This window comes from Tauraco erythrolophus, chromosome 5, assembly GCF_009769465.1.
Source record: "Tauraco erythrolophus isolate bTauEry1 chromosome 5, bTauEry1.pri, whole genome shotgun sequence".
In the NCBI taxonomy this organism is placed as follows: Eukaryota; Metazoa; Chordata; class Aves; order Musophagiformes; family Musophagidae; genus Tauraco; species Tauraco erythrolophus.
Genome location: NC_141469.1, coordinates 49,975,177 through 50,000,462, shown reverse-complemented (window position 1 = coordinate 50,000,462; position 25,286 = coordinate 49,975,177). Strand labels below are relative to the sequence as shown.

Genomic DNA, 25,286 nt, shown 5'->3' with positions numbered 1-25,286 from the left:
CTAAATCTCAAGAGATTCAGAGACTCCAAACAGTTGAGAAAGCAGCGTACTTTGATTCTTCACCTACTTGTGCTAAATTTTGCATTAATTTTAAATAGTCGTACCGAAAAGAGAGAAGAGAGTGGCTCCTATACTGAAGAGATGCTGGTAAGACAGTGAGCAAAGGCTCCCTGCCACCTTCTAACAAATGAGTTCAATCACTGAAGAGGACCGTTGCCACCTTTTAATAATCATGTCTTTGGTTATCATAGGCATTGAAAGATGCTGATGGCTCTACTGTAGAACAGCACCCATGTGTTACTTGCCAGAAGAACTGATGTATGTGGATTACAGGTTATCAGAAGATCTGTACAGACATTGCGAAATACGTTCTGTGCTCTTTCCCCAAAGGCAGATTTATGGACATCTAGCAATTTCCTCAGATTTGAAGACAAAGTGAATGTTGAACCTAATGAATGCACTCTGGAATGATTACTGACAGATGATATCCTGCATGGTAAAGGAGAACCACCAGTCACAAGCAAACATGCCTGAGACCATGACGCATGTGGAGAACCTGACAGTCGGCTCCTTCAACACAGTGGTGAAAACCAGGTTTTTTTTAATGGGAAGTTGAAGAGAATTTTTAAAACATGCATACCATAGGCTGGGCACCAGGGTGTTTTTTTTTATTTAGTTCATTTTCCTTGCTACACTATGTATGTATGTTTGTCTAATACTTCAGCCATCGCCAGAGGAATGTCCCTGAAGAACTGAACTTAGAGTACTACTTACGCATTTAGAGAACTACTGAAGAGTTAAACGTTCCTTCTGTTTCTTCTTTACATCTAACCTTCCAGTACCACTGTAATGGAGAAGCAGAGTTTTTTGTAAGCTGAGCAAAAGGAGCGGATGAACCTTTTTCCACTCTTTGACCAAGAACAAGATAAAAGGGAAAAAAAAAAGATGTACAACAATGTAGAGATAGGGAAGCCCAGTGTTTCTGAAATGACCAAAATTACACAGATGATAAGCAATGCTGAATCTCTTTCATGCTCTTCCCTCCATTTTTCTTTATTATACTATCTTCTGTATTTTCTGATACTCTGAAGAAACTAAATAGCAGTCTACACAGGGAGAACTTGCTAGGGAAATCGACCTGCTAAAACTAAATGCAAGACAATGCTCTGACCAAGTGCTGTACCGATAGATCTTGCCCTTCTCTATCTACACTGGCCAGCCTTCCCTCAGTTTAATTCAGAAAGAATTTTGACTTTGTTATTGCTTCCAGTTGTTTTCACTGCAGAATGGATGGTGAATGGAAAAGAAAGTAAACAACAGTTGTCTCTTTGCAGTCCACCATAGAAGCAAATTATATCACTTGTCTGACAAACATGACAAACTCAGTAAAAACAAAAACCCTACTTTTTTCTTGCTGTTCTGTAATTGGTTTACAGATTTCAGAAACTTATAGAAAAGACAAAACATTCAGAGACTTGGAGGCTCCATAAATGTTACATATTTTTTTGCTAATGTGTGTAAGTCCAATAAATATTGTTAATTAAATTCTCTTGGGCTTATAATCAACAGAAGAAAATTTGTATGGAAAAATGCGTCTTTGTAGGCATTTTCTTTCATAATATAATCCTCCTAACCAAGGGTTGTTTTTTCCCCACTGCTTGAGTAAAAATGAATTCTCAAGCCATTAGTAACTTGAATTATGAGCATTCAAAGAAACTCCTCTGTGATCTGAAAATGTTGGAAGCAAATCACAGTCACCTAACAAAACATAAAAATATACAAAGGCAGAAATATATCACACAGAGAAATAAATACTTCTTTGTGACTCTAACTCTTATGCTGTGAAATTCAGCTAGATAACTCTGCTTTTAAAATTAAACAAGAGATACCATAAAATATTATAGTGAATTAATAATCCACTATTTTAGTAATAAATCTGTTGGATGTTGCCATAATGTGGCCATGTTGGAAAGCTCAGATCTTCAGCAAAAGGAGATAATATAGCTAGATAAAATGTAACTGCAACTCTACAGCTGACTTAGGAATTGAATTAGGCTATCTAGAATCTTAGCCAAAAAACAGCTTTCCTTTCTAATTCTGATTAGAATTCTAATTCTGGTTCAGGGAAGAACAATACTGACTTTTATAAGATCCCTAATAACCTCACATATGATGTCCTTGATGGCTGTCCTGAGTGGTTTCTTATTCTCACCTAATGTTTCGTGGCCTGACTCATCATTTTGCCTAAGCAAATGTTTAAGTAACTGTGGCCAGCCATTCTTATTTCTTTGGGGAGTGATTTTTTTTCAAAGACCTTTTTTTCAAAGGTTGTGTTGCTTGGGGAGGTCTATGCAAGACAGTCACAGTTCTGCTACTGATCAACTGTTGTATTCTTACAGTTGCAAATAGCTCTTGTGGGAGGCAAGGGATAGATTCATGGGTTTTAGAGTATTTTTGGCAACGGATTTTTGTTTGCTGACAATTTGTCAGCAGGAAATGCCAAGTGAAGAAGGCTCCAGAGGTTGCTACAAGAGAAACAATAATACCCATCTCAAAACATGCGATGCCGTGCTCAAGAAACAATGGCTGCCACAGGTACAGGAAGATGGGTTTATAAAACCTGCAGGATAAAACTTTGATATCTGCACTGCATTATGTTTTCATTTTCTATTTAGTCCACAGTGAGATATCATTGCTTTTAGCCGGAACACTGTGAAGGGAAATAGACACTAAGAAACTATTTTGGTTAGATAGAAACTGAATCACAGTATTTTGATTACAGTTGCTCTTGTATTTTTTAAATCTTGTATCTGTATGTAGAAAGTGAAGCAAAGAGTAAATTTCATAACACACTGTTTAATATCATGCTCAGTTGTTGGTACTGTCTGGTTTACAAAACAAGAAGTTGGCACTGTCTGTTTACAAAACATTTTCTAGAGCAAGAAGGCTCTAGAGTAGAGTTACGAATTTGTTTCAGTTCTGAAGCTAATACCTTCTGTTCACAATCATGGTGGAGCTCTACAAGGTAGATTTTCATCTTTGGGAAGATTTTTGTGAATTTTGCTTGTGCCATATCTATTTAGCAATAGAGTACAGCGATGCTTTAGATTATCCCACTCCATTCTCCAGTGCTAACACCAAACCCCTAGCATAAACTAAGCCTTTTGGTAACCTTTATGTTAATGCTAATCACTAAATAAATAAAGGAATTTATGAAGCATTTTTCAGGATGGTGTTTTCCCTACTATACTTCTGCTGAAATCTTCCTGCTCCATCTCCTAACCAGGCAGCTCCTGAAGCTGAAGATCTCAGCACTAGTTTTTGAAACACGATTCTGTCTTTTTATCATCTGCTGATACAGCAAGGGATGGGCGAGAGAGATGGGAGACATGGCACAGCAGACTGCAGAGAGCTCTCTTTTGAAGGGAAATTTTCTTGGCCTTCCTTTCCCATTCAGCTAAACATAAGACAGTAAAATATTTCATAAAGTAAAAACAACTTGAAGTGAGAAAATAAAATAGACTCAAATTAGATTTTTTTTTTAACAGAAGTTGATCCCACATTTCCTATTTGTCTTTAGATTATATTGTGCTCACAGATGTCCAGATAATACAGATTTAAAAAGGATGAAAAAGCAATTGTTTTGTCTTTAGTTTTTTAACGTTGCATCTTCTGAGAGACTTCTTTGCTCAGATACTATCATCTTTCACTTTAATGAAAAATGTAGTTTGTTTTGTCAAAATTGATTGTACTATGATAGATTGTATATAATACACTGTCTAGTATTTGTATTCTATTCTGGAATGCTCTAGGTACATTATTATCATATTATTTACATGTGTTTTCTGTTGATCATTTCTGAAATACCTTTCACTGATCCTCTGATATGCTTTTATCATTTGACTCTGTGAAAGCAACTGCCAATAAGACCGGGTGCGTCAAGACTAGAAAGAAACTGAGAAATTGCCCATGTCTGCTAACAAGGTATTATATCACTCCTTGATAAGGTAAGAAACATATTCTTGCTTGATGCCTATAATCCACTTTACAGAAACACACCTCCCATCCTCACAAAACTCAGAAACATGCTGGAGAGAAGACTGCTTTTTTTTGTAAAGCATTGCTGTGGGTCTGGGTCTAAACTATGCCTCGCTGTCTGAACTCAAGGCTCACTCACGATTTACTTTCCTTGCTTCCAGTGCAATTTTAAAATGTGGTCATTTTCTCCCTGGAACTAGATAAAAACCATTGAATGCCATCCTAAGAGACTCTCAAAGTGCAGGCCAATTTTTGCAAGTCCATAACTAAACTCCAGCTCGGTATCTTTCTACAGTCTGCCAGAAGTCTCCTTTCTCGTCCACCACGCAGGTGTTTGGTTTGCTCACCTCCATGATAACGAATCAGATACCTGGTGAGCCCTCAGCCTGCTGCCCCATCATGCATATCTCATGTGTCAGAAGACATTGAATCTGAAAAAAAAAATAATTTGGTGATTGCCTACTACTGCATATTCAATGGAAAACCCAAACCTGAGAAAATGAGATGGATTGCTGACATTAGAAAAAGCGCATTTACTTATCTTCTTGCAACATATTTTCTCTCAGTCTTGTATGAAAAATCATTTGTGGCACTAACGCGGAAAGCAATATTGAAGTTTCCTATCTACTAGAAGTCATACTGTGGAAAATATACTGTCGCTCCAGGAATTTGTTTGTTTCAGGTCTGTAGTAATGTCCAGGCTGAGTGGTCAGTGCACTTTATCTCCAGCCTTATCTCAAAGACACTGGTTCAAAACTTGCCTCAGCCAGAGTATCTGGGAACTCGATGAGAAATAATTTATGCCAGCAAAGCATCTTGTGTGATAAAGCATCTTGAACCTGTTTATTCCTAGCTCTTTTCACAGAGGAATTTAGTATAAATCATTTACTGTTCTTCCCTTAGCTCAGCGTTCAACAGCTATTTATGGCATAACTTTGCGAGGTGTTGAATATCCTTGGGGGATCACAAGGCTCAGTTATTGATGGAACGTACAAATGTTTCCACAAGTGACCTCTGTGAGATGGGTTAGTTGATGTGGGATGAGGGATGACACAATCAGAAAGTTGAGTGAATGCAGGAAGTCATGTATTGAAATAAATAGGATGCAGGTATGTTCAGGTAAGATTGCTTAGGTGAAGATAAGATTGCTAAGATTTAAAAACAGGCAAGATAACAGAATTAATAAAAGTTAATTCATAGTATAAAAGAAAAGTAGGGCTGTGCTGTAAGGAACAAAAATTACAGGAAAATGAGGAGATTTGGGAATAATACTCTGAATTGCAATTACTTTCCATCCAACATCTGAAAGATGCTTTGTTTTGGAATGAACATAAATGCAGAAGCTGGGTTTTGAAAATACATTATGTCTGCTTGTTCTCTTTCTTTCACTGATTTCAGACTAGTTACTGCCAATTTACAACGGTGTTGGTGAGCAGGGGTTCTGATCCAACATCAATGTGGAGTGAAACGTATGACTTCAAATTGGACTACTCACCTTACAAAGCATGACATTACTCATCAGTTGTTAAGTTTTCTCAGTGACAAGTGAAAATACACCTAGGAAGCAGCAAGGTAGTCAAGCAGGTGTTTCCAGACTGCATAAGGCAGATCCTTACACAGGCTGGTACTTGGAATGGCATATGACGTGCTGTTTCATTAACTTCAAAATAAGTAAAATGGCCACTGATTTAAGGGTATCACATAAGAGAAAAACTTGATGAAAAAAAGGATTATGGGATGTAAAACAAAGGACATAACATGCCTTACCCTTATGCGAAAGGAGCAGGTACTGGTAAATGTGATATAAAGTCGTAAAGTGAATATAGGAGAAATAATGTCCTGGAGACAAGGGGAAACCTCTGACTGAGATATGGAAGGACTGCTCAACAATAATCTGATTTTAGTTCCTGGATTATTTCAGACTAGCTTGGAGTAAGCACAGAAAATACCCAATGCAGGGCTGGATTCTCCTCACTCAGTGGTTGGAGTAGATAAGGTAACTTCTCTCATTTTGAGCTGATTTCTACACTTTCCTCTTAATGTAGCAGGTTTTGTCATGGATCTAAACATCTCATCCTTGCTTATATCTTGTTACTCATTCAGTATCTTTATGCAGCTATAATGCCAGTTTACCTAGTTATCCAGGGACTTCTTGCCAAATGCATGAAAATTTCCACTTGGCACACACCAGCCATACTGCCTTCCTTTGCCTTTGCCTGGTCTTTACGGTAGAGACATGGCCAAGAGAATGAGTCTAAGGAGCAATTTTATCCACCAAACCACACCTAACATCCATACAGTTTTTAGGTGGCTCTAAAATACTTTGTGCAACTGGTCTGATAATGCTTGAATCATGAGGCTAAGGAATGTTGGTGGAAAAAGTGCTCCTTGTAAAGAGTAACAGATTAGAAAGCAAAAAAAAAACAGAAAAAAAATCTTTGTCAAGGTCTTCATACTGCCTAACTTGATCTTCCTAACCTTAGAGAAACACTGCATAGACTTTGTATGATAGCATTACTGGACACAGAGACGAGGATCCTCCAACCAAGTTATTTAGAGGAGGGAGGGAGGGAAACCTTCTTCTTTGGCACTTTAAGCAACCTGAATTACCTACCTAGTGAGCAGACAGATAGCAAATGAAGATATTTAGCACTACCATGCTCAGCTCTCATTACGGCACATCAGTAGCAACGTTTTGGAATCGAAGTACTTGACCTGCTCATCTACCCAGAAACTAAAGCTAAGCATACACCTTCTTGTGCCCCTCAAGGATGGCTGACTTTAAAAGTGTTGCTCCCAGTGTCAGATACAACTTACCCTAGAGGCCAAAGGGCTGAAAGCGCTGAAACTGCAATGCAGAGTTAGTATGAACAATTTTTTTTCTAAAGAGCATACTGGACATGGCATCAACAGAGAACCCAGGGAAGTAAATGTCCATTCTAGAAATGAGAATGGCAGGTCTCGGAAGACTTCTTCCACTTACAAGCCGCACACTTTGTATGAGGGCTATGGTTTGTTAGGATGCACAGAAACTCCTCCACAAATACCTGAAGAAAGAAGGCTTTTCCACAGAAGGGAATTCTGCTCATGCTAACTGCCCTGGTAAATACGAGAGACAAGAACCAGAATTTGTGTTACTCTCTATTGCTTCCTCCTCCCCAAACACCACCCTTGCAATTTCTTGCAAAAGACAGTATGGCCATGGAAGGATACATATAAAAATCTGCCCACCTCTCTAATGATCAGCAGAGCTCTCTGCTCTTGCATGCTGTTGTCATGTTCCAGAAACGGGGCAAATAATGATTGAAAATTTAATGAGATTAAACAGCCTGTTTACAGAATAGTCATGCATGTTGCTTAACTGTTCTATTACGCACAAGAAGTAGGTGTTTAGTGGCATCAAAGAGTAAATAGAAAGAAAAAGTAAGTTTTGTATTTTGATATGCCTGATTCTGCTAATAAATTGTCTTCAATCATTATTGTCTTCTCCTGTCAATCCGTTCTGCAAACAATATGTTCTTAAATATTAAAGTGAATACGTAAGCTAAATAAATAATGAATACACAAAGTTTTCTCAAGCCAGCCCAGAACTGTGTGTGTTTTGAAAGCTAACACTGACAGAGGATGCACGGTGCTGTGAGCTATTCAGAAAATTCCCTTTATTCTTACATTCACACTATGTTCATCTGGAAACCTACTGTACTGGGCAAAGTCTACTGTGCTGACTCAAGTTAAATTCACAGTTGCCTCTTGATATATCACAATATGTCACTCAGTAGTCCCACTGAGGAAAATGTAATTATCATGCAACATCTTGTGCTGTCTTGGGATTTCTCACTAGGTAAGTAAGAAATAAATTCCTGTCAGTACTGCAGAAATACTGTTGTAGAGGTTTAGGAACAGACCAGCTGGGTCATAAGCCAAGATGCTGTGTTGAAATTACTGGTCACAGGGGATACATTCTTTTTTAGCTGCAGGCTGTAAGCCTTTTCTTTCCACCTGAGTGTGCGGAAAATTGCCCACTGTCCAAATGGACACTTACATACTGCATTTAATTCTCATAATATCCCTGTAAGGTAGGAATCATAACAGAGGAGGAACTGAAGCCAGAGGAACTGCTCTGTGTCCACAGTCATGCAGAAAAAAGAAAAAAAAAATCCATGTAAGGAACAGAAAACTGACCCTTCAGTTCCACCTAAGGTCTCCTCCCCTGAGACTGTTTTTTCTTCTATAATGCAACAATATATAACCACTCCAGGCATGGATCTCCTGCTGAACACAGAGCTAAATCTAAGGCTTCTGCACTGGCCTCCAAAACACTTGCTTAGCCTGTCCCAAGCCAGCTGAATTGTTGCCTTTTCCTTTGGAATGAGGACCCTCCCTTGCAGCTTCGTTCTGCTGCTACAATGACTGTCACGATCCCCGGGAACAAGAAGCATTAACACCCACATACTTCTCCAATTTCAGCACAAAATTCAAAGCTGCTATTGCAGACTTATTCTGATTTCTTAATTTAAAGATAAATATATAAAAATCTGAGGTAGTTGATCACACATACCTACAGAGAACAAAGGAGATTCTCACTTGTGACTTTTGAAGCTTGTATGTCATTCTGATAACGTAGTTGTGGGTGTGAATAATAAAAAAGAAGGTGCATAGGTAGTTTTTCGCATTCATTTTGTTTCCACTGGAGCTGGCTCAATGTAGACTAAGGCGACTGAGATCTCAGATTACTGTCATAAAGACTGATAGCTTCTTATACCAACATTTAAATGTTAGGTTAGGATGGATGAATATAGCAGCAGGAAAATTGTAAAAAAAGCTGCAAGGAAAATCAAGTTGTCTGCAAGCCAAGACTCTGAAATAACAGAGAATATATTCCTGGGAGGATAACAGGCTTCTTGTTTTTTCACACTTGCTCATTTTCATTTGTTTGCATTTTGCTACTGCAATCTTCTCAGAAGCTTTAGCATAAAAATTAAGCATTTTGAAAAATTTTTCCTTAATGTCTGTGTGCGTCCAAGACAGTTCAGTTTGTCTTGAGTTTCTGAATGTTACAGGCAGCGTTTTTGCAAGAAAATGCAATTACTGCAGGCAAGTAGTAACTCGAATAAGGTTGGTTTGAATCATTTCTGATGCATCCACACTGATTTCAGTGGAACCTAACCAAAGGACAGCATGGGCTGAGTACTTCTATTGTCCGTGTACTACCGAAGAGTCCTTTGGAACTGCTATTCAGTGGAAGAACAGCTAATAAATGGGAATAACCTTTTCCCTATCTAGATTTCAAATGTATTTTTCTTCTACAGAATTTCTATAAAAGATGACTCCAGAGCACATGGATATAGCTAAATATTAGCTAACTGAAGTATTTCAACCAAAGTGTATTGGTTCCAAGTTGGTCTTGGCTTATTATTGACTAAAATTTGTCCAGTTTCCTGCTCCAGAGTTCTTGAATATTGCAGTGTGTTATGGTGATCACTTCTGTCACCAGAAGGCACGTGAAATACTGACTTTCCATTTGCCTGGACTAAGAAGTCCATAATTATGCATCCTAATGAGTTTATTGGATTCATAATGTTTTAAGTACAGAGCTCCATATATTCTAATCCTTTTCCACAATATTATGCTGAACTCTCCATCACTGCAATAATTTGGATGAGAAAAAAAAAAGACAACAACTAAGGAATGTAGATCTATCTGCTTTAGTTCAAGCTCCCTCCTAGCCCCACAAACATCTTTGGAAACTTACAAAAATAACCTGAAACTTATCGAAAATGTCGACTGCATTGTAAGAGTTTCTATGTAGTCCTATAAAAATAATCTAAACCACAGTATTCCCATTTAAAATATGGTGAAAAGAATTAGCCATCTGTCACGACAACAGCTTGACCTGATGGGCACTGCAGATCAGCAGTGAGATCAGCGGGGTCCCTGCGGAGCCAGCAGTCCTCTCCTGCAGAGTCAGGCGCTGATGTTGCTCCCTGGAACAACAGGTTGTCGTCAGCAGCTCCTCTTGTACTTTTTCTCTATGATCTGGAGCATGAGTGTTGTCTGGATTTCCGAATGCAAGCTGTGCAAAAGTCATTGAAACCACCAGGTCCTGCAATGAACCCATGTGATAAGCTTGCCTGAATAATATATGTCTGAATCATCTGCAGATTAATATTTAATCTTTTTTAAAAAAGAGTATTTGTTTCCAATAAGATAGTAGCTTAATAGCTATCCTGCTGCGGGACGACGGTAGGTACAAGCAGGAGTACTACCTCAATAGAAGAAGTGACTTGTAAACCAATTTCTAAAGAAAAGAAGTCAATTTTCTCTTTCCTTTGGAGAAAGAAAAACAACTTTTGAATTGGACAACTTAATGAGCAGTGTTCCTGGATGGTCCTTTGTTCTGTGTTACCCTCTTGAGACAAGGAGGCAATTCAGAAGCTGACCTACCATTTTAATTGCTTCTGGCTTCTGCAGATGTGAAAAACAAACACCTGACAGCGAGGACACTGCTGGCTGCTGCTCTTTGTCAGTGCTGCACTTGCTCTTAATGATGAGCTGAAGAATTAATATTAATATCCCTTACAAAGTAATTTATAGTATGTATTTAATGTTCTTCTTTGACTAAATGGAGTGCTTACAAGTACTCTGAAGGCAATAAAATAAAATAAAATAAAATAAAATAAAATAAAATAAAATAAAATAAAATAAAATAAAATAAAATAAAATAAAATAAAATAAAATCCATGGTGTTTCATAGTGGGCAATGTAACAATACTGTACCCATGTCACACTGCAAAATGTCCAGAGACAAACAGAGCAGTATCACATTATTCACAAGAATAGTCTTGACTGATGCTGTTTGTGTCTCCTCTTGCCTATTCCTCTTCTAGGAGCTAGAGTAGTATTACTTACAAAGCACCCGTGTTCCAGTAAGAGATTGAGGAGAACAAACCCAGAGGACAGTGGTTGGCCATGGGCAACGTTTCCCTATTTTGTTTCCAGCAGAGGTATTTCCCTGGTGCTGTTGCAGATTAAGTCAGGTTAACTGAATTCTTTTAACTGTGTTCTTTTGTCTGAATAGTCTTGCTTAGCTCTGTTAAGAACTGTTAGGACTAATAGCCTTGTTTAGCATTAGTAGCTAAATTTGCTGAAGCCTTAGGTTGCAAGCTGCAAATTTTCACCTGGAAAAGTCAAAGTTATCTTGAACTGTTGCCTAGTTACATGAAGGGAGGCCCTGAGACCAGTGCAAGCTGCAAAATAAGGAAGCCACGATTGTCAGCAGAAGCTACAACTCACCAAGATAAGAAACAGCTCACAGCCTGCCTGGAGACAGATAAAGAATCCAGTAAGAAACAAAGAAGACCCCAGACCAGAAACTACCATTGGATCAAGAGGTGCGTGCAAGGCACGTGAAGGGCGCATGAGGAACAGGTGCATAGACTGTAAGGGTATAAATGCCCAGGGATTCCTTTGTTCAGGGTCCCTCTTGAGAGGCACGCAGCTCGAGCTGGTCCTACTGCTGTATCACTCAATTCAATATATTTTTTTTTTAAGCTGGAATCCGAAATCTGAGACTCTGCTGCAGGAAACCTAGGAAAAGGAATTTCTTTAACAGTGCTATCTAAAGGGCACAGTATAAATTGCATTTAGGATTATAGTGTTCTGGGAAGGGAAGAGTGAAATATTTGTGTTACAGTATGTTTTCAGTATTGGTGTGATGAAATGCCCATTGGGATGAGACACTCCAGAAGGAGGTGGAATTTTTAGCTTCGTATTTGAAATTGACTCACTGAACTGATCCAGTGCAAAAATGTCCTTGATGAGCACCTTTCTCTGATAGACGTATCATACTGGTGAGAAGAGCCAGGATGATTGCTGTGAGCTGAATGGTTACTACTTTGTTATGCTTGTCTTTATATCTTCCTGAAATACGCTAGTCTTTCTCATCATCTGCTTTGTGCTAACTCCGAGTTTCCACTAGGAATAAATAAAAGGAAAGAATGTGTTATCTGGAATATAAATATTCCTTAAGAAATTCACACCCCCAGTGTGCTTCTGGAAGACAAACTCATTTCTCTTGACAGTGGGAACTGAAAAGATATATATTCAGGATTCCTTTCCAATTGACACCACAATGACACTGTATTTGCTACCTATTAGTTCAGGAGTCCACGGAGCATTTAACAAGCTGTGAAGTCTTTCACTGCAGATTTGATTCCCAGCATGTTATTGATGTTTTGCAGCTTATTTTTTTTTTCCTAGTTAGTCCTGGCACAGTGGATAAAATAAACCCAGAATTTACAGGTGGCTGTTAATCCCATGTTTTGTTTCCTCCATAGGAAGCCAGTGACAAAGCTGAACTGCCTACAAAATGCAATATTTGTATGAAGCCTCTCAATCTCATCCTTTTCTCTTCTTGACCAGTGTATTGTTTTGACCAGTGAACGGTTTACAGAACAACTGGTTAAAGAAAGCATATATCAGAAAAGAACATAGGGTGGGAGGGTATCCTTCCAGGCTTGGTTATTCTCTCATGCTGTAGAGCAATGACACAGAAAATTGTAAGGAAACAAAGGCTTAAAACTGATGTAAACCAGAAAGCTGGACTGCTCCTGCGAACTGCTGAGTAAACTGTTGAGCTGGTAAAGTGAAAATGCACTTAATTTTCCTGGTGTGAGAAATTTTATCCATGAGCACACTCAGTGAAACCAATGAGACTATCAGCATCTAGTCTTCTTGGGTGGGACCAGAGTCCTCACTGCTTGGTGGGAAGTCCTCACTTCTTGGTACTGCCTAAGAAGTTCCTGAGATGCACAAACACGAACGCATCTACCTGCAGCTGACTGCTACTTATGTTACTTCAGCTACACTTAAGTGTCTCTTCAGGTTAAAAATATGCTGGGGAATTAATTGCACTCCTCTTTTAATATGATTAAGATCCTGAATAATATTTAGACACCATGTATCTGTTTCAACAATTTTAACTTTGCTATTTCTTCAGTTCTTTCTATAAGCAATTAAAAAAGACATGACTGAAATTCTTCCATCTCAGCCAAATGGATTGACGAATTTTAATGGGGAACATTTATTTCAACCTTTAATTAAGTTTGGCAGTCTGAAATCATTAATCTTCTCTTTGAAACTACACACTCTATCGTGAGCATTTAAAACCTAACAACTCAATCTTGCTATAGGGTGGATGCCTTTGTGATAATGCAGCTTTCTAGAAGCTGCCTTTGTGTCTTTTAAATTATCTTTCCTTTGTTCATGACATAACACAAACCATTAAGGATTTGCCCCAGCAGAGGATGGAGCAAACCTCAGTGTGACACTGCTTTGGCCAAAAGCAACCTTTTAATCTTGAAAGGTCATTGTAAAGGTCGATAGGCAAGAAATCTAATCTACCTCCTCCAGCCCATGTAAATCTTAATACAGAGCTATTGCTTAAAGAAAGAATCAAACAAACTGTATTATCTGGTGTTATTCTGCTAGATTATTCAATGACTGCTATTACTGATTTCCTTATGAACACACGTGCACTAGTTTAGCTGTTGGGGTGGAAACAATTTCATTTTAATATGCTTTTTGGAGCACTGCCAGTTACAGGCAGTGTTGTAGGTGAGGGAAGAGGACTTCTACAAGCATAGAAGCGTGTGCCTTGAGATCCCATATTCTTTTCCTAGAAGAAAAAAAGGAGTCTCAAAGAGCATTAAAGTATAAAATCTTTCTGGTAGCCACCTTGGACTCTTTCATCACTTGCTAGAAGCCTTTACAATTGCTTTTTTCAGGCTTTAATGATGCTTTAAAATATAGCACACTTAGATGGATGGGAGATGAGACACCCCAGAGAACTCTTCCAGGCAGCTGCTGTTTGGAATACAGTGATCAACAAAGCACATCAGCTGGGGATACTTCTGAATGATGGCAATCTCTGGGTTTGATTTAACAGTTTCAGCTGTTGTCCCAGAGTACTTGGCATCCTGTGAATAGGAAGAAGTATTTCTGGTGCTAGCTTTGGAGCTTGTTACTTTTCCTCCTCCAAGCCTGGGAACTTTTCCCACCTTAGGGCAAACTGGTGGTGTGACTGTTCCCTCTTTTGGTTGCACGGCTTCAGCTCCAGGTCTGTAATGAACTGCAGTGGGTAGAGGATTTATGAATACGGCTTAGAGGACTTAAGGAATACTTTTCAGGCAACAGAGTACAAAGTAAAGCTGATAAGAAAAAAATCACTAAGTTTTACAGACACTTGAAATGTATCCATTAGATCTCCCTATGAAGAAAAATACTTAGTTTGGGAGATTCTGATATTCTCTCCTTTCCAGAATCAGAAGTAAAAAGGCAATGCAATTGAGGAAAATGAAAATGCAAGCTTTTAATTAAGCCCTTGACCAGAAAGCGGTTAATTTTGCGGAATGGGTCTTCTGGGTGAATCGCTGACTGTTCCATTATTGAAGAATCATTTGGGACCCTGAATGTTTCAAAAGCTTTGTGCCACTGAACTGTCTGTGCATGCTAACAGACCACAAGCAGGAAGTTTCCAGCGGTCAGAGCACAGCCATGTTGTTTGATGTGGGTACACGAAAGGCAGTGCTTGGGAAAACCTTGGATTTTCTCATGCACATAACTGAAAGGTGTATCTCACTGCAGGTATACCCTTTATTTAGTGAAATCCTAGACAGCCCAAACTGGGTGTGAGAGGTTCCACTAAACAGGGGGAGGGTGTCACCCCTTCCACTTCCTATGCATCACTGCTCACCACTGTAATACCATTAACTGTAGATTCCAGGAACCAGACCTGGCTGGAGAAGTGTTTTAGGACACGATTAAGAAAATGTGCGGTCCTTTCCCTTGCAAGTGGTCGCTTGCTCATTCCAGTGGAAGAGATTTTTGACAGTTCAGCACAGTAATACCATTGTATTTCAGACTTGCAGTTGTTTTGGGTTTTGACTCCAAGCTCAGGAGAAACAAGAAGGTAAGAAACAGCTTACCAAAAAAATAATATTAAAAATTCAACTAACTCTAACAATTTTCTGACCCTTGTTATCTTGTCCTGTTCTGTTGCATTCCTGGAATGTATTTTAAACAAATGGGAAGTGTGACTGCTTAATTTCTTGTCTTCAGAAATGTAAATTCTGCACAGGTGATATTACCTGGCTGGACTACAGATGTGCCAGGATGTCCTGTGGCGTCATGAGTAAAATCTGGGCTAAAAGGTGAAATACACAGGTCAGAACTGAGCTTATCAGCTCTTGAGAAAAGCTGGAAAGTCAGGGTAAGCCACCTGCAGTGGCTAGACAGAGAAAAATTGAGGGAGTCAGGAGTGTTGCTCTGTTGGGAAATTGTGAGTTTAACATTAGATAAAAATCACTTCTTTTCTATGAACAGCATTCATAGCTAGTTTGTTTAAACCTTAAAATCAGGCAAGTATTATGCCTGTCAGGCTAAAAAGAAAATTTGGAATACAGCTTGTATCAACCTTGAAGTTGGTCTCTGGGTAGTTTAACTTTTGAAAAATTAAGATATATCCACTTTCTGGATTGTATGAAACAACATTTAAGTTATAGCTTTATCCTTTTTGCCTCCTTGTTAATTTTGTTGAAGAACCGCTTATTCATGTAGTCAAATGCAAAATAACCCAACAAAACATCCAGTAAAAGTGACCCAGCCGTTTAACCTCAAGCTGCCTATTTCTACATTCATACTGTGTTTCACTCTTTAATATAATTACTCCTGTTTGGAATAGACAGTGATGAAATGATCTGACCTTTATGTATTATTACTTGATTAGTTTTTCCATATTTGCTGGAAAAAAATAAAATCAGTTGCTGAACATTCTTATTAATATTCATTTCAAGTGCTTTTGTATGTCCTTTATGCTCTTCAAGAGAGTTGCTATATAACAGAAGAGTACTTCTCCTTTCTTCTTTGGCACTACACCTAAGTAAATTTTCATTAATAATTAATAATAATTAATGAGTTTTATGGGTTTTTTAAAAATCAGTTTAATCTCTATTAGCATATTCAGGAAAATATATTTCAACCAAGGACCCGCGTTTATTATCATTGTGACTACCTGATCACTTCTGTTGCCTAACTGGTGGAGCTGAAGGAGTCTGAATTTTAGTTCTCCAAGAACCAGACTTCAGATTACAAAAAATGGGATTTGGCTGCTGTGATGCAAAGAGCTATGGAGATGGGGTTCATAATGCTGAATTGGTTCTCTAGTGTAGAGTTTGTTTCCTAGGTTGAGATTCACAACAGCCACTGTGCTAAATTCTCAGATACTTAATCCAAACAGGGAGAAGGGACAGATAATGCATGAAACTCTGGCTACGTCTATAGCTTTAGCCTCCCTCAGTGTGCAAGAAGTCCACCCATACATGAAAGTCTCTCTACTGATCCTAAAATTGGGGTTCGAAGCATGAACACTGTCCTGCCAGGATTAATGGACAAACTTTCAGTGTCTTGGTTCTAAGCCTTACCAAGCCTGAGTGTTTAAACCCACAGATTTAGCTTCTCTTGACTAAAGACCTAGCAGTGTCAGATGCTACAGCCACCTGGGCTAGTGTCAGCCCTAAAGTAAGGGGAAGCCCTTCTGTTATTCTTGGCCCTGCAGGCATCTATATCCTTGCCTTGGATTTATAGACAAATTTGAAAACTTTTGTGTGTGTGTATATGTAAATATATATATATATATGTATATATATTTTGTCAAGTTCATCTTGTGTGATCATACCAGAACTCTTGAAATTAGGCACCGGTGACTATCGGTGAATGTTTATTAATATCAAGGGGAGTTCTGCCTCCTGAATGTGTCAACCAATTATTATTTTATAAAACAGAAAAATTCTGTTATGAAGTCAGATCAGGTTGCTTACGGCTTGATTCAGTCAGGTCTTCCAGACCACCAAGGATGGAGACTGTACAGCCTCCCTGGGCACATTGCTTCTCTTCTAGACTGTGCTCAACAGGTAAAAAACCCTCTTCCTTACAACCAGTCTGAACCTCTTTTGTTTCCCTTCATGTCTGTGATCTCTTGTCCTCCCACAATATTCCTCTGTGAAGAGCCTAATTCCATTTTCTCCCTAACCTTTTCACAGGTCCTGGGAAGCTGCCTCTGAAGCCATCTCTTTCCAGGCTGAACAAGTCCTGGTCCCAGAGTCTCTCCTCCCAGAGCAAGTGCTCCAGCCATGATGAGCTTGGTGGCTCTCCCTTTAACTTGCTTCTGTTCAACATCTTTCATCTATTGGCTGGGCAGGGAGCTCAAAACTGAATGCAGTACTTAGATGTGATCTAGTGAGTGCTAAGTAGAGACAATCATTTCCCTCAACCTACCAGCTGTGCTCCTGTTCATGCAGCTCTGGACGCAGGTGGCCTTCTTTACTGCTGTTTATACAACTTGAACAAAACTGTATTCCTCTGCTTCAACTTGTAGAGTGGTATTTGCTCAGACAAAACTCATTCATTCGGCTTGGTTCTGATGCTCAGACTGTCTGGAACATATTCTGTTTCTTTTCTATACTGATTTCTGCCATTTTTTGAAGGAAATAGAGCAGTTAGGCTGGTGATAAACAGTAAACACAGCAAATCCCCAAAAGCAGCAAAATACATCAACATTTCTGTGGGGAATGACTCTGTGAAAGTTCAAACAGAAAAAGCATGAAGCATTCCAGAAAGACACACTCTGAAAATCAAAACGATTCTTTCTAGAGATCATGTGAACGGAGAACACAAGAACAAATCTTCATTTTTCCACACTTGCAGAACCGTTCACTACTGAAACTCAACAAAGTAAGATGCTCTGAACTAACTAATGTAGTCAAGCCTTCAGACAGAGAACTGTTTATAAGCCTCTAAAGTAATATATCTATAAACTGGTATATCAAAAAATGCCTTTCTCTTGGATTCAATTTCTAACGTAAGGTAGTGTTTTAGCAGCGGGCTGGGGAGCAGCCCTACAGCAAGAAAAAAAAAGATAAATACTATACTGCTTCCAAGGAAAGCTAAGTATGTGTAGTAGAAAAGGATATCTGACAACTTGGGCAGTGGAGTTTGAAGTACTGTGGGAGACACTTCATTCCCCAAACCGAAGATAATCTGCAGCTATGACAGAGTAAGGGATCAAACATGACATGCAGGTCTACTCTGTGCTGCAAACACATGACTTCATCATTCAGCTATGGTGTCAAAATGCACCAGAAGATAATGGCTATCTCTATGTCTAATTTCTTATGTATAATCATATGGGCTAGAAGGACTGAGACAAAATATGAGAGTAGTATCTGTCATGGTTTGAAGTGGGGGGGGGGGGGAGGTCCAGGAGGTCACATGAAATGGACGGGAAAAAAACTATCTATGTAGCTGGCTTATTTAATTGTTAGTTTTCCTAAAAGGGCACAACAACAAAAAAAAAGAGTGGTTTAAGCTAAATTAAATTATTTCTGGGACAAAAACATGTTATCCAACAGGCTGGGATGCTGACAGCTTAAAAGGCAGACTATTTAAGGAGAAATCTTGAGAACCAGGTAATGACTTTTGAGCAGTAGGCAACAGAGGAGATCCTGCTTCTCGGCAAGATTGGCGGCTTATTTGGGAGATCAGGTAAATGTAAGAGCCTTGAGTAAAAGTGACTTTAGGTATACAGAAGCTAAAGAATTATACTTCTCTTGTCAAAGAATGACGAAACATTCTTTCCATGTTTTCTTTACCCTCCCTTTGCTGGGACACAAACTCTTCAATCTGCTATCATGCAAACCAAATCTTCATCATCAGTGTAAAATCAGTATGGTAGGTGAGGAACAGCATTGCCCAGTATAAAATAATGGGCTTTTTTTTTTGTCTTTTTCTTTTTGGTGTCTCTTTTAACTTCTCTATAAAAGATTCTTTATCATGTGCACTAGTTTTCAAAACTTTTGAACATGTATGAGAAAATTGTCATGTACTGCATGTGAACTTTTTTACAGAGTCCAGCTACTTCTTAACTGTTTCCTAGTAGATATAGCAATATCCTATTTGTTTGCTTGCCCTGAAGCTTGAAGTTAGTTACCATGAATCATGCCATGCATGTTTATTCTTGATGTATAAGCAGCAGCATCTCTTAACCACGTAAAGGTATCAGAGTAAACCAGGTGATTCACATCACAGCAACTTAATAGATTTTAGTCATAGTATGGTTCTTAATGAACTCTTTGTATTCATGTAAATGTCTGATATACTTCTAAAGGAACTCTGTCATGGATGAGAGTTTGCTGAACAGTCATTACCTGAGACAAAGTGAAAGGTCACCTTCTACCTTTGGAAAGGTACCTTGTACCTACAGTTACTGTACCAAGGATGTGAAAATCTGATGGAAACAGATTGAAACTTATCTCATGATATATTAGGGAGAAAGTACAGTTAGAACTGGGCAATGGTCATTAGGACTTCTACGTTCTGCTTCTGCTTGTTTGATGTATGACAAGCTCTTCAGCTTATTACCTGCAAAAATCAATATATGACAATACATCCGATGCCAAATGGGAGAGTCATGAGAACGAGTGCTTCAGTTAATCCTTCTGTAAAAGTTGTTATGGCATCTCACTACAGTATAATTGAACTACCAAGCAGCTATAAACCAATGCAGTTTAAAGAGCTGAGCAGATGAGGACTCAGTACTTGGGGGAAATAACAGAAAAGTTGACTTCAAGGCTGTGCAAGTCTCAATTCATTAATTGAGTGAAGTATTTCACAGTAGTTTAGTATGTTTGAAGAAGCCACTACAACTAGACCAGCTGCTTGAGCAGAGAGTTATTACTGATGGTGTTCATAAAATTCACAATAGTTCTGTTGTCTGTATTTCAGCTTTTTACCTGAGGACTGGATTTACTTGGACATACAGATCTGCCTGTTGCCTTGGCAGTCAGCCTACAGCCATGACAAATTCTCAGCTAACACACCGAAGGGATACATCTCCTTCATAGCCTAGAGATATATTAAAAAAAAATAATAATAAAAAAACCTTTAGTCTTAGTTAAGCACAGAGACCGGAATAGAAAATTTAACCCTGCCTGTGGGTACCACGGTTTGGAATAGCTGCCTCTGTCATTCTGGAAATAAGGTTTCATGTGCCTGAGGGGAGCCAAGAGACGAGACAAGTCCCTCCATTACTGCTAGGGTGAGACTGACTGAACAGAGCTCTGGTGGAGCCCAACCAGACTCTCTTGCCAGAAGCAGTTCACACAATGAGGGTGTTGCTGTCTCTGCTCATATTACTTGTTTCCTTCAGCAACAAAACTGCCCTATAGACAACAGAAGCTATAAACTAGCATCTTCTGGTAAACATTTCTGGCTCTGAAGCCACAGAATGGTAGCTCTTACAAAACAAAGAAAAAATAATCTGCAAACAGTTTAAAAGGAAAAGAGAGAAGCTGAATGATTCACAGGTTGCTGCAACACTAAGCACTTCAAGGCTGTGATTCTCAGAAAAAGTACTAGAATAAAGCATTATTTTACCAGGTAGAAAATTTTTTCTTAAGCCGAGATATCGATCCCCTCATTTCTGCAATGATGGATGAAACTATTGATCATTGTCCAAAAGACTACATAATAGTCTCTAGCAACAGAATAAAGATCTTAAAACAAAGGACATTCCAGACATGGGTATGCATTTGTGATATGAGAAAGCCCCTTTCAGACTGGTTCAGAATGAAGACTGCTCTTTCTGTATTTTGCCTTAAGGAATGGGCTATTGGCTATACCTGGGAATGCCTGTTTCCTTCCACTGTGCAAGATGAGGCATTTTATGAAATGAGATCTTCTTACTTGTTCAACTAGTCTTAAGTTCAGCTGCCTCTCTAGCACGTGGAGATTAATCAAAGAATCTATCTAGCATGTAACTTTGCTTGATTAAAACCCAGAAAGTTCAAATTACAGTTTCCCAGGGGCTGTGCAAGCGTTGGAATGGAGGAAGTTGCATGCTGGATCCATCCAAGCTAAGCAGAAAAGCTGTGAGCTGATGCAATGTAATTAACGCCTTGTGACATTGCCACTGGAAACTGTCACATTCACTCCCCTCCAAATTAACTGTATTTCAGGTCTTGAGACTTTACAAGATAAGTTCTGGACCTTTCAGAGCAGGTGTTTTGGTGATGGTGTTTGCTATGTTTGGCTTTCCCAGCGTGTACCGCTTCGTAGAAGCAGCAATCCTGTTACAGGGTGGTAGAAACAGTTTGGAGATGGAGTAGATTTGTTCTTTTGATCATTTTGATAAGGTCTATGTTTTCTGTTTTCTTTGCCTCATCTGCCCAGTCCTTACCATATTCCTCCCTGAAAGTACAATACAGCAACAGGAACTCCAGGAGCTGAAACTTGCAAAACCTTTGTCTTTGTATGGTATTAGCACTCTGCAGAGCATGGTATGCTACATGCAATGTGACAAATCTCCTTTCCTCCCCTTTCTGCCAAGCATATTCATAAGCAAATATAACAGTTACACACAAACAGGACCTGTGTATATATAACAAACAACTGAGAAAACTAAATGTGAAAATGAAAACAATCTCTGAAGAGATCGTTTTAATGACAACTAATAACGGATATATCACGGAGGAAACTGCCACCTGGGTAAATTATTTTGGACAGGCAAATATCACCTTTTTTTTGAGCGAAATAAACTAGGTTTCTAGCTTCTTTTAACTAAATAGGTCTTCCTGTACTGAAAGAAAGCGTCTTAGATTTTCATATGAGACTAAACATCAGAAAAGACAGTGAGAGCGAAATGCCCACGGTGCATACTAATCCAACATAATCCTGTAAAATGTTCAAACTTGTAACTGATTTTTCATTTTCTGCTGGGAAAAGGCTGTCAAACGAGGCAAGCACTATACATACACATTTTTGCTCTTTAAGCTTGCATGTCTATTAGCGTTCCTTCCAGCAGCAGAACTGAAATCAAATGCAGTATGTTTCACACCTGTAGCTAAGAGGCTTTTCTGATTTTGATAGCTGGATAGGCAACGTCCTTATGTATTTGATCTGCAATGTCGGGTTTGTTTTTTTTTTCCTTCTACAAGAAAGAGAGTGTTTTCTAGAAGCTCCATTTTCTTTTTGCACCTTTTACTCGATGCCACTAGTTCACAAAGTGAAGCGTCTAACTCTTTAAATCATTTAACACAAAAAAATACACATCTGCCCATCTGCCGCTACAAGCTCAGGAAACTCCAACACTTCTGAAGACAGCTGTTGACTACGTGACAGGCAAACCAGCGCAAGCAGAACCCAGACCCTCCATGCCGTAGCAGGTATTTTGTTCACGGCAGGGAGCACCTCTGGAGTGCCAATTCAGGCGCGCAAGCATTATCTCAACAACGCAAATAACTTTCCCTAGCAACCGCGCTGGCCTTGCCTATTGAACAGCGCTCGCTCTCTCTCGGGGGAGCAGCCGGGCACCCGGCAGGTCACAGCCCGGCCCCGCGGGGCTGGTGCTGCCGGCGCGGACGAGCTCTCCCCGCCGGGGCGGCGGCTGCCTCCGCACCTGCGGAGCGGCGCGGAGCCCCGCGGTGCCACGGGCAGGCGGCACTGTGGCGCGGGGGGTGGCGGGGCCGCTCCGCCGCTCCGGCCGGTTCGGCGGGGAGCGGCGGCAGCGCCCTCCGGCCCGGCCCGGCCCGGCCCGCGGGTCACTCACCATGTTGACTTCCGAGACCACGTCGATGCTGGCGATCTCTATCCGCATGCCCACGTCCACGGGCGGACCTGCGGGGGGAGCGGGAGGCGGTGTTAGCCGGCGAGGGGCGCCCGGGGGTGCGGGGCGCGGGTCGGGGGAGCGCGGGCGCCTCACCTCCGAAGTCGGGCCGGAGGCGGATGTCGTAGCCCTGGAGCAGCCTGTCCACCGTCTCCTTCACGTAGGACATGTTGCTGGGCCCGTCGGCGCTGCGGGAAGGAGCACAGGCGAGTTAGCGAGGCGGCCGGGCGGCCCCACGCCCGCGTCCGCCCGCGTCCCGGCGGCGCTCACCTGCGCGCCGCGCACGCCACGGCCAGCACCAGCGGCAGGGACAGCGCCCGCGGGCCGTCCCGCCTCGCCGCCGCCGCCGCCGCTCCCCCCATCCCGGCGCCGCGCCGCCGCCTCTCGGGGGAAGAGCCGCGGACTGCAACTTGGCGCGGAGCGGAGCAACAATTCCCGACAGCGGCACGCATGCGCGGAGCGGGGCGCGGCGGCCCCCGGGGAGCACCTCTGCGCGCCACGGCCCGCGCGCGGCGCCCGCGTCCCGAGCTGCCCCGGACCCGCGCGGGCCGCGCCGCGCCGCGCCGGAGCCCGCCCCGCCCCGCCGCGCCCCGTCCCGCCTCGCCGCGGAGGCGCTGAGGGCGACGGCGAGGCGACAGGTGCCGGCGGCGGGGCGGCCGTGCGGCGGCGGGCGGCGAGGCCAAGCGGCTGGCGGGGCAGGTGGGAACCGAGAACCCCCGGGCTGCCGGGTGGAGCTGCCTCTGCTGAGGCGCCAAGTTCTCGTCAAGAGAAAATAAATGGTCGAGGGCACTTCTCTGTGAAAATTCACACCGATGCGCTCTGATGTTAACAACAGAGGGAAAGGGAACGGGCAAATCCCAAAGAAATGGCATGGTTTGGTGCAAAGAGTACTTTGTCCATCTGCGAAGGCTTAACGAGGCGTCGATCCGTCGACCTGCTCCCGGAGCGGGTTTGTCGCTGGAGCTGCCCCACAGACTCGCCCGCTGTGGCATTTGCAGGAGACCGCGATGTATTTTTAGTTGCTAGTTTTCAACCGAAGTAATTGATCTTGCGTTTGGAAGGGGATTTTAAAAAAAGACTCAATGAATTGATGCTCTAACGTCGCCTGACCTCTTATGAGCAATATTGCACCCTGACCGATCGGAGCTCTGCGAACAATTTATGGCTTTGCCGGTGCCGCTCTGTTTCCCTGCACAGTAGCTCAGCAGAGGAAACATTTATCCCTTTCGAATTCAGCCCCTTCCTCTGTGCACTATACAATCCTGTGTGCCGTGACCTTGGGATATGTATTTGATGTTTTTGAGGCTCCTACAGTGTCATGCAGACTTTTTTCTGAGAAAAGCCAGAAATGCTTTTGGGGTTGAAATATGCCACGGTATTTGAAAAATGCGGGGATATTGAAATACGTAGTTTGTGACACAAACTATACTGATAATTTTGAATGTTTTAACTATGTATATTTCTTTGCAAATCTGTCACTCTTGGAGAAGGAGCACAACATACTTCCCGAGAGATTACAAGAGCCTCTCACCCTCACAGATACTTCTTGTAACCTTGACAATACAAGTTTATGAAAATTATTATTTTATTAGGAGATTGTTATGGTATAATAAATATTTTCAGTTGGCTTTGAGGACTTAGACACTGAACATATCTTTATTTTCCTCTTATTTTAGTCCTTTCTGAAAAATGTGATATCCCAGTTCAACTCAAGAGTACTTTAGGCATTGCTGTTTGGAAAGAGTTTTTAAAATTTACTAATCATGATTAATATATTTTAGTAGTGTTCGGTTATAATTGGTGCTGCTTGGGTATAGCGCTTTCAGAAAAATTTCTTGCTCATAGAAGTCTACTAAAAGGTACCTTTTTGTTCAGAGTTATATCAAACATAGCCATAATAAAGTTACCTGGTTCCTCTGAAGCACTGGATTAGTATTTTCCATGAGACTATGGAGACCTGTTTTACTTCTTGATGGTGTGCAGGATTATATCCTGTAGGTAATTTTAGCTTTGCCATAAACCATGTGAGAATCAGATATGCCTGTATGAAAGTGAGACCACTGCTCTCTCCGGCTTGCCAAAATCTGTCTTAAGGCATAAATGCAGGGGTTTATTCTATATGAATTCTTCATTCTTTATACATTTCAGGGCAGCTTTAGTCTGGACTAGCTGTAGTCCAGTCCCTGCACTGAATGCCCATTAGTCTTTGAAATGTTTTAGGTGCATTTCTGGAGCTTATCATCTGGTTGGAAAAGGTGTGAGCTAAGAGCCTGCCCTGCAGGTCTCTTGCTGTTAAAAATGCCTCAGCCCAGCAAGTGTTGTTCCAAGAAGGGTGAAGGTGTTCTCTTCAGCACGCTAGTTTCTCTGAGAGCTCTCCCAGCTGAGCTCTCCTGTCTTCTGCAGACCAGCGTTGATCTTCCTCCACTGAGTATCCCAAAAATAAGACTACTGAGCTGTTGATTGCTTCCCAAAGGTGGCACGCTATGGAAATTCAACTCCATTTTGTTCAGCTTGATCACTGGGGACATCTGGG

The 25,286-nt window shown here is 40.9% G+C and overlaps 1 protein-coding gene across 2 annotated transcripts in view; it reads right to left on the bottom strand.

Moving 5' to 3' along the window:
- GABRB1 (gamma-aminobutyric acid type A receptor subunit beta1) overlaps positions 1 to 23,115 on the bottom strand; it is a 143,242-nt gene extending 120,127 nt beyond the window's left edge. Inside the window, exons 1-3 of one of the 2 annotated variants that reach the window (XM_086611330.1) lie at positions 23,024 to 23,115; positions 22,850 to 22,941; positions 22,697 to 22,764 (exon numbers count right to left, since the gene is read on the bottom strand). In XM_086611330.1, coding sequence (XP_086467456.1) covers positions 22,697 to 22,764; positions 22,850 to 22,941; positions 23,024 to 23,115 — 252 coding nt within the window. The remainder of the gene's footprint in view (positions 1 to 22,696; positions 22,765 to 22,849; positions 22,942 to 23,023) is intronic. The other variant, XM_086611331.1, reaches the window with a different exon arrangement.
- Positions 23,116 to 25,286: the final 2,171 nt, after the last annotated feature.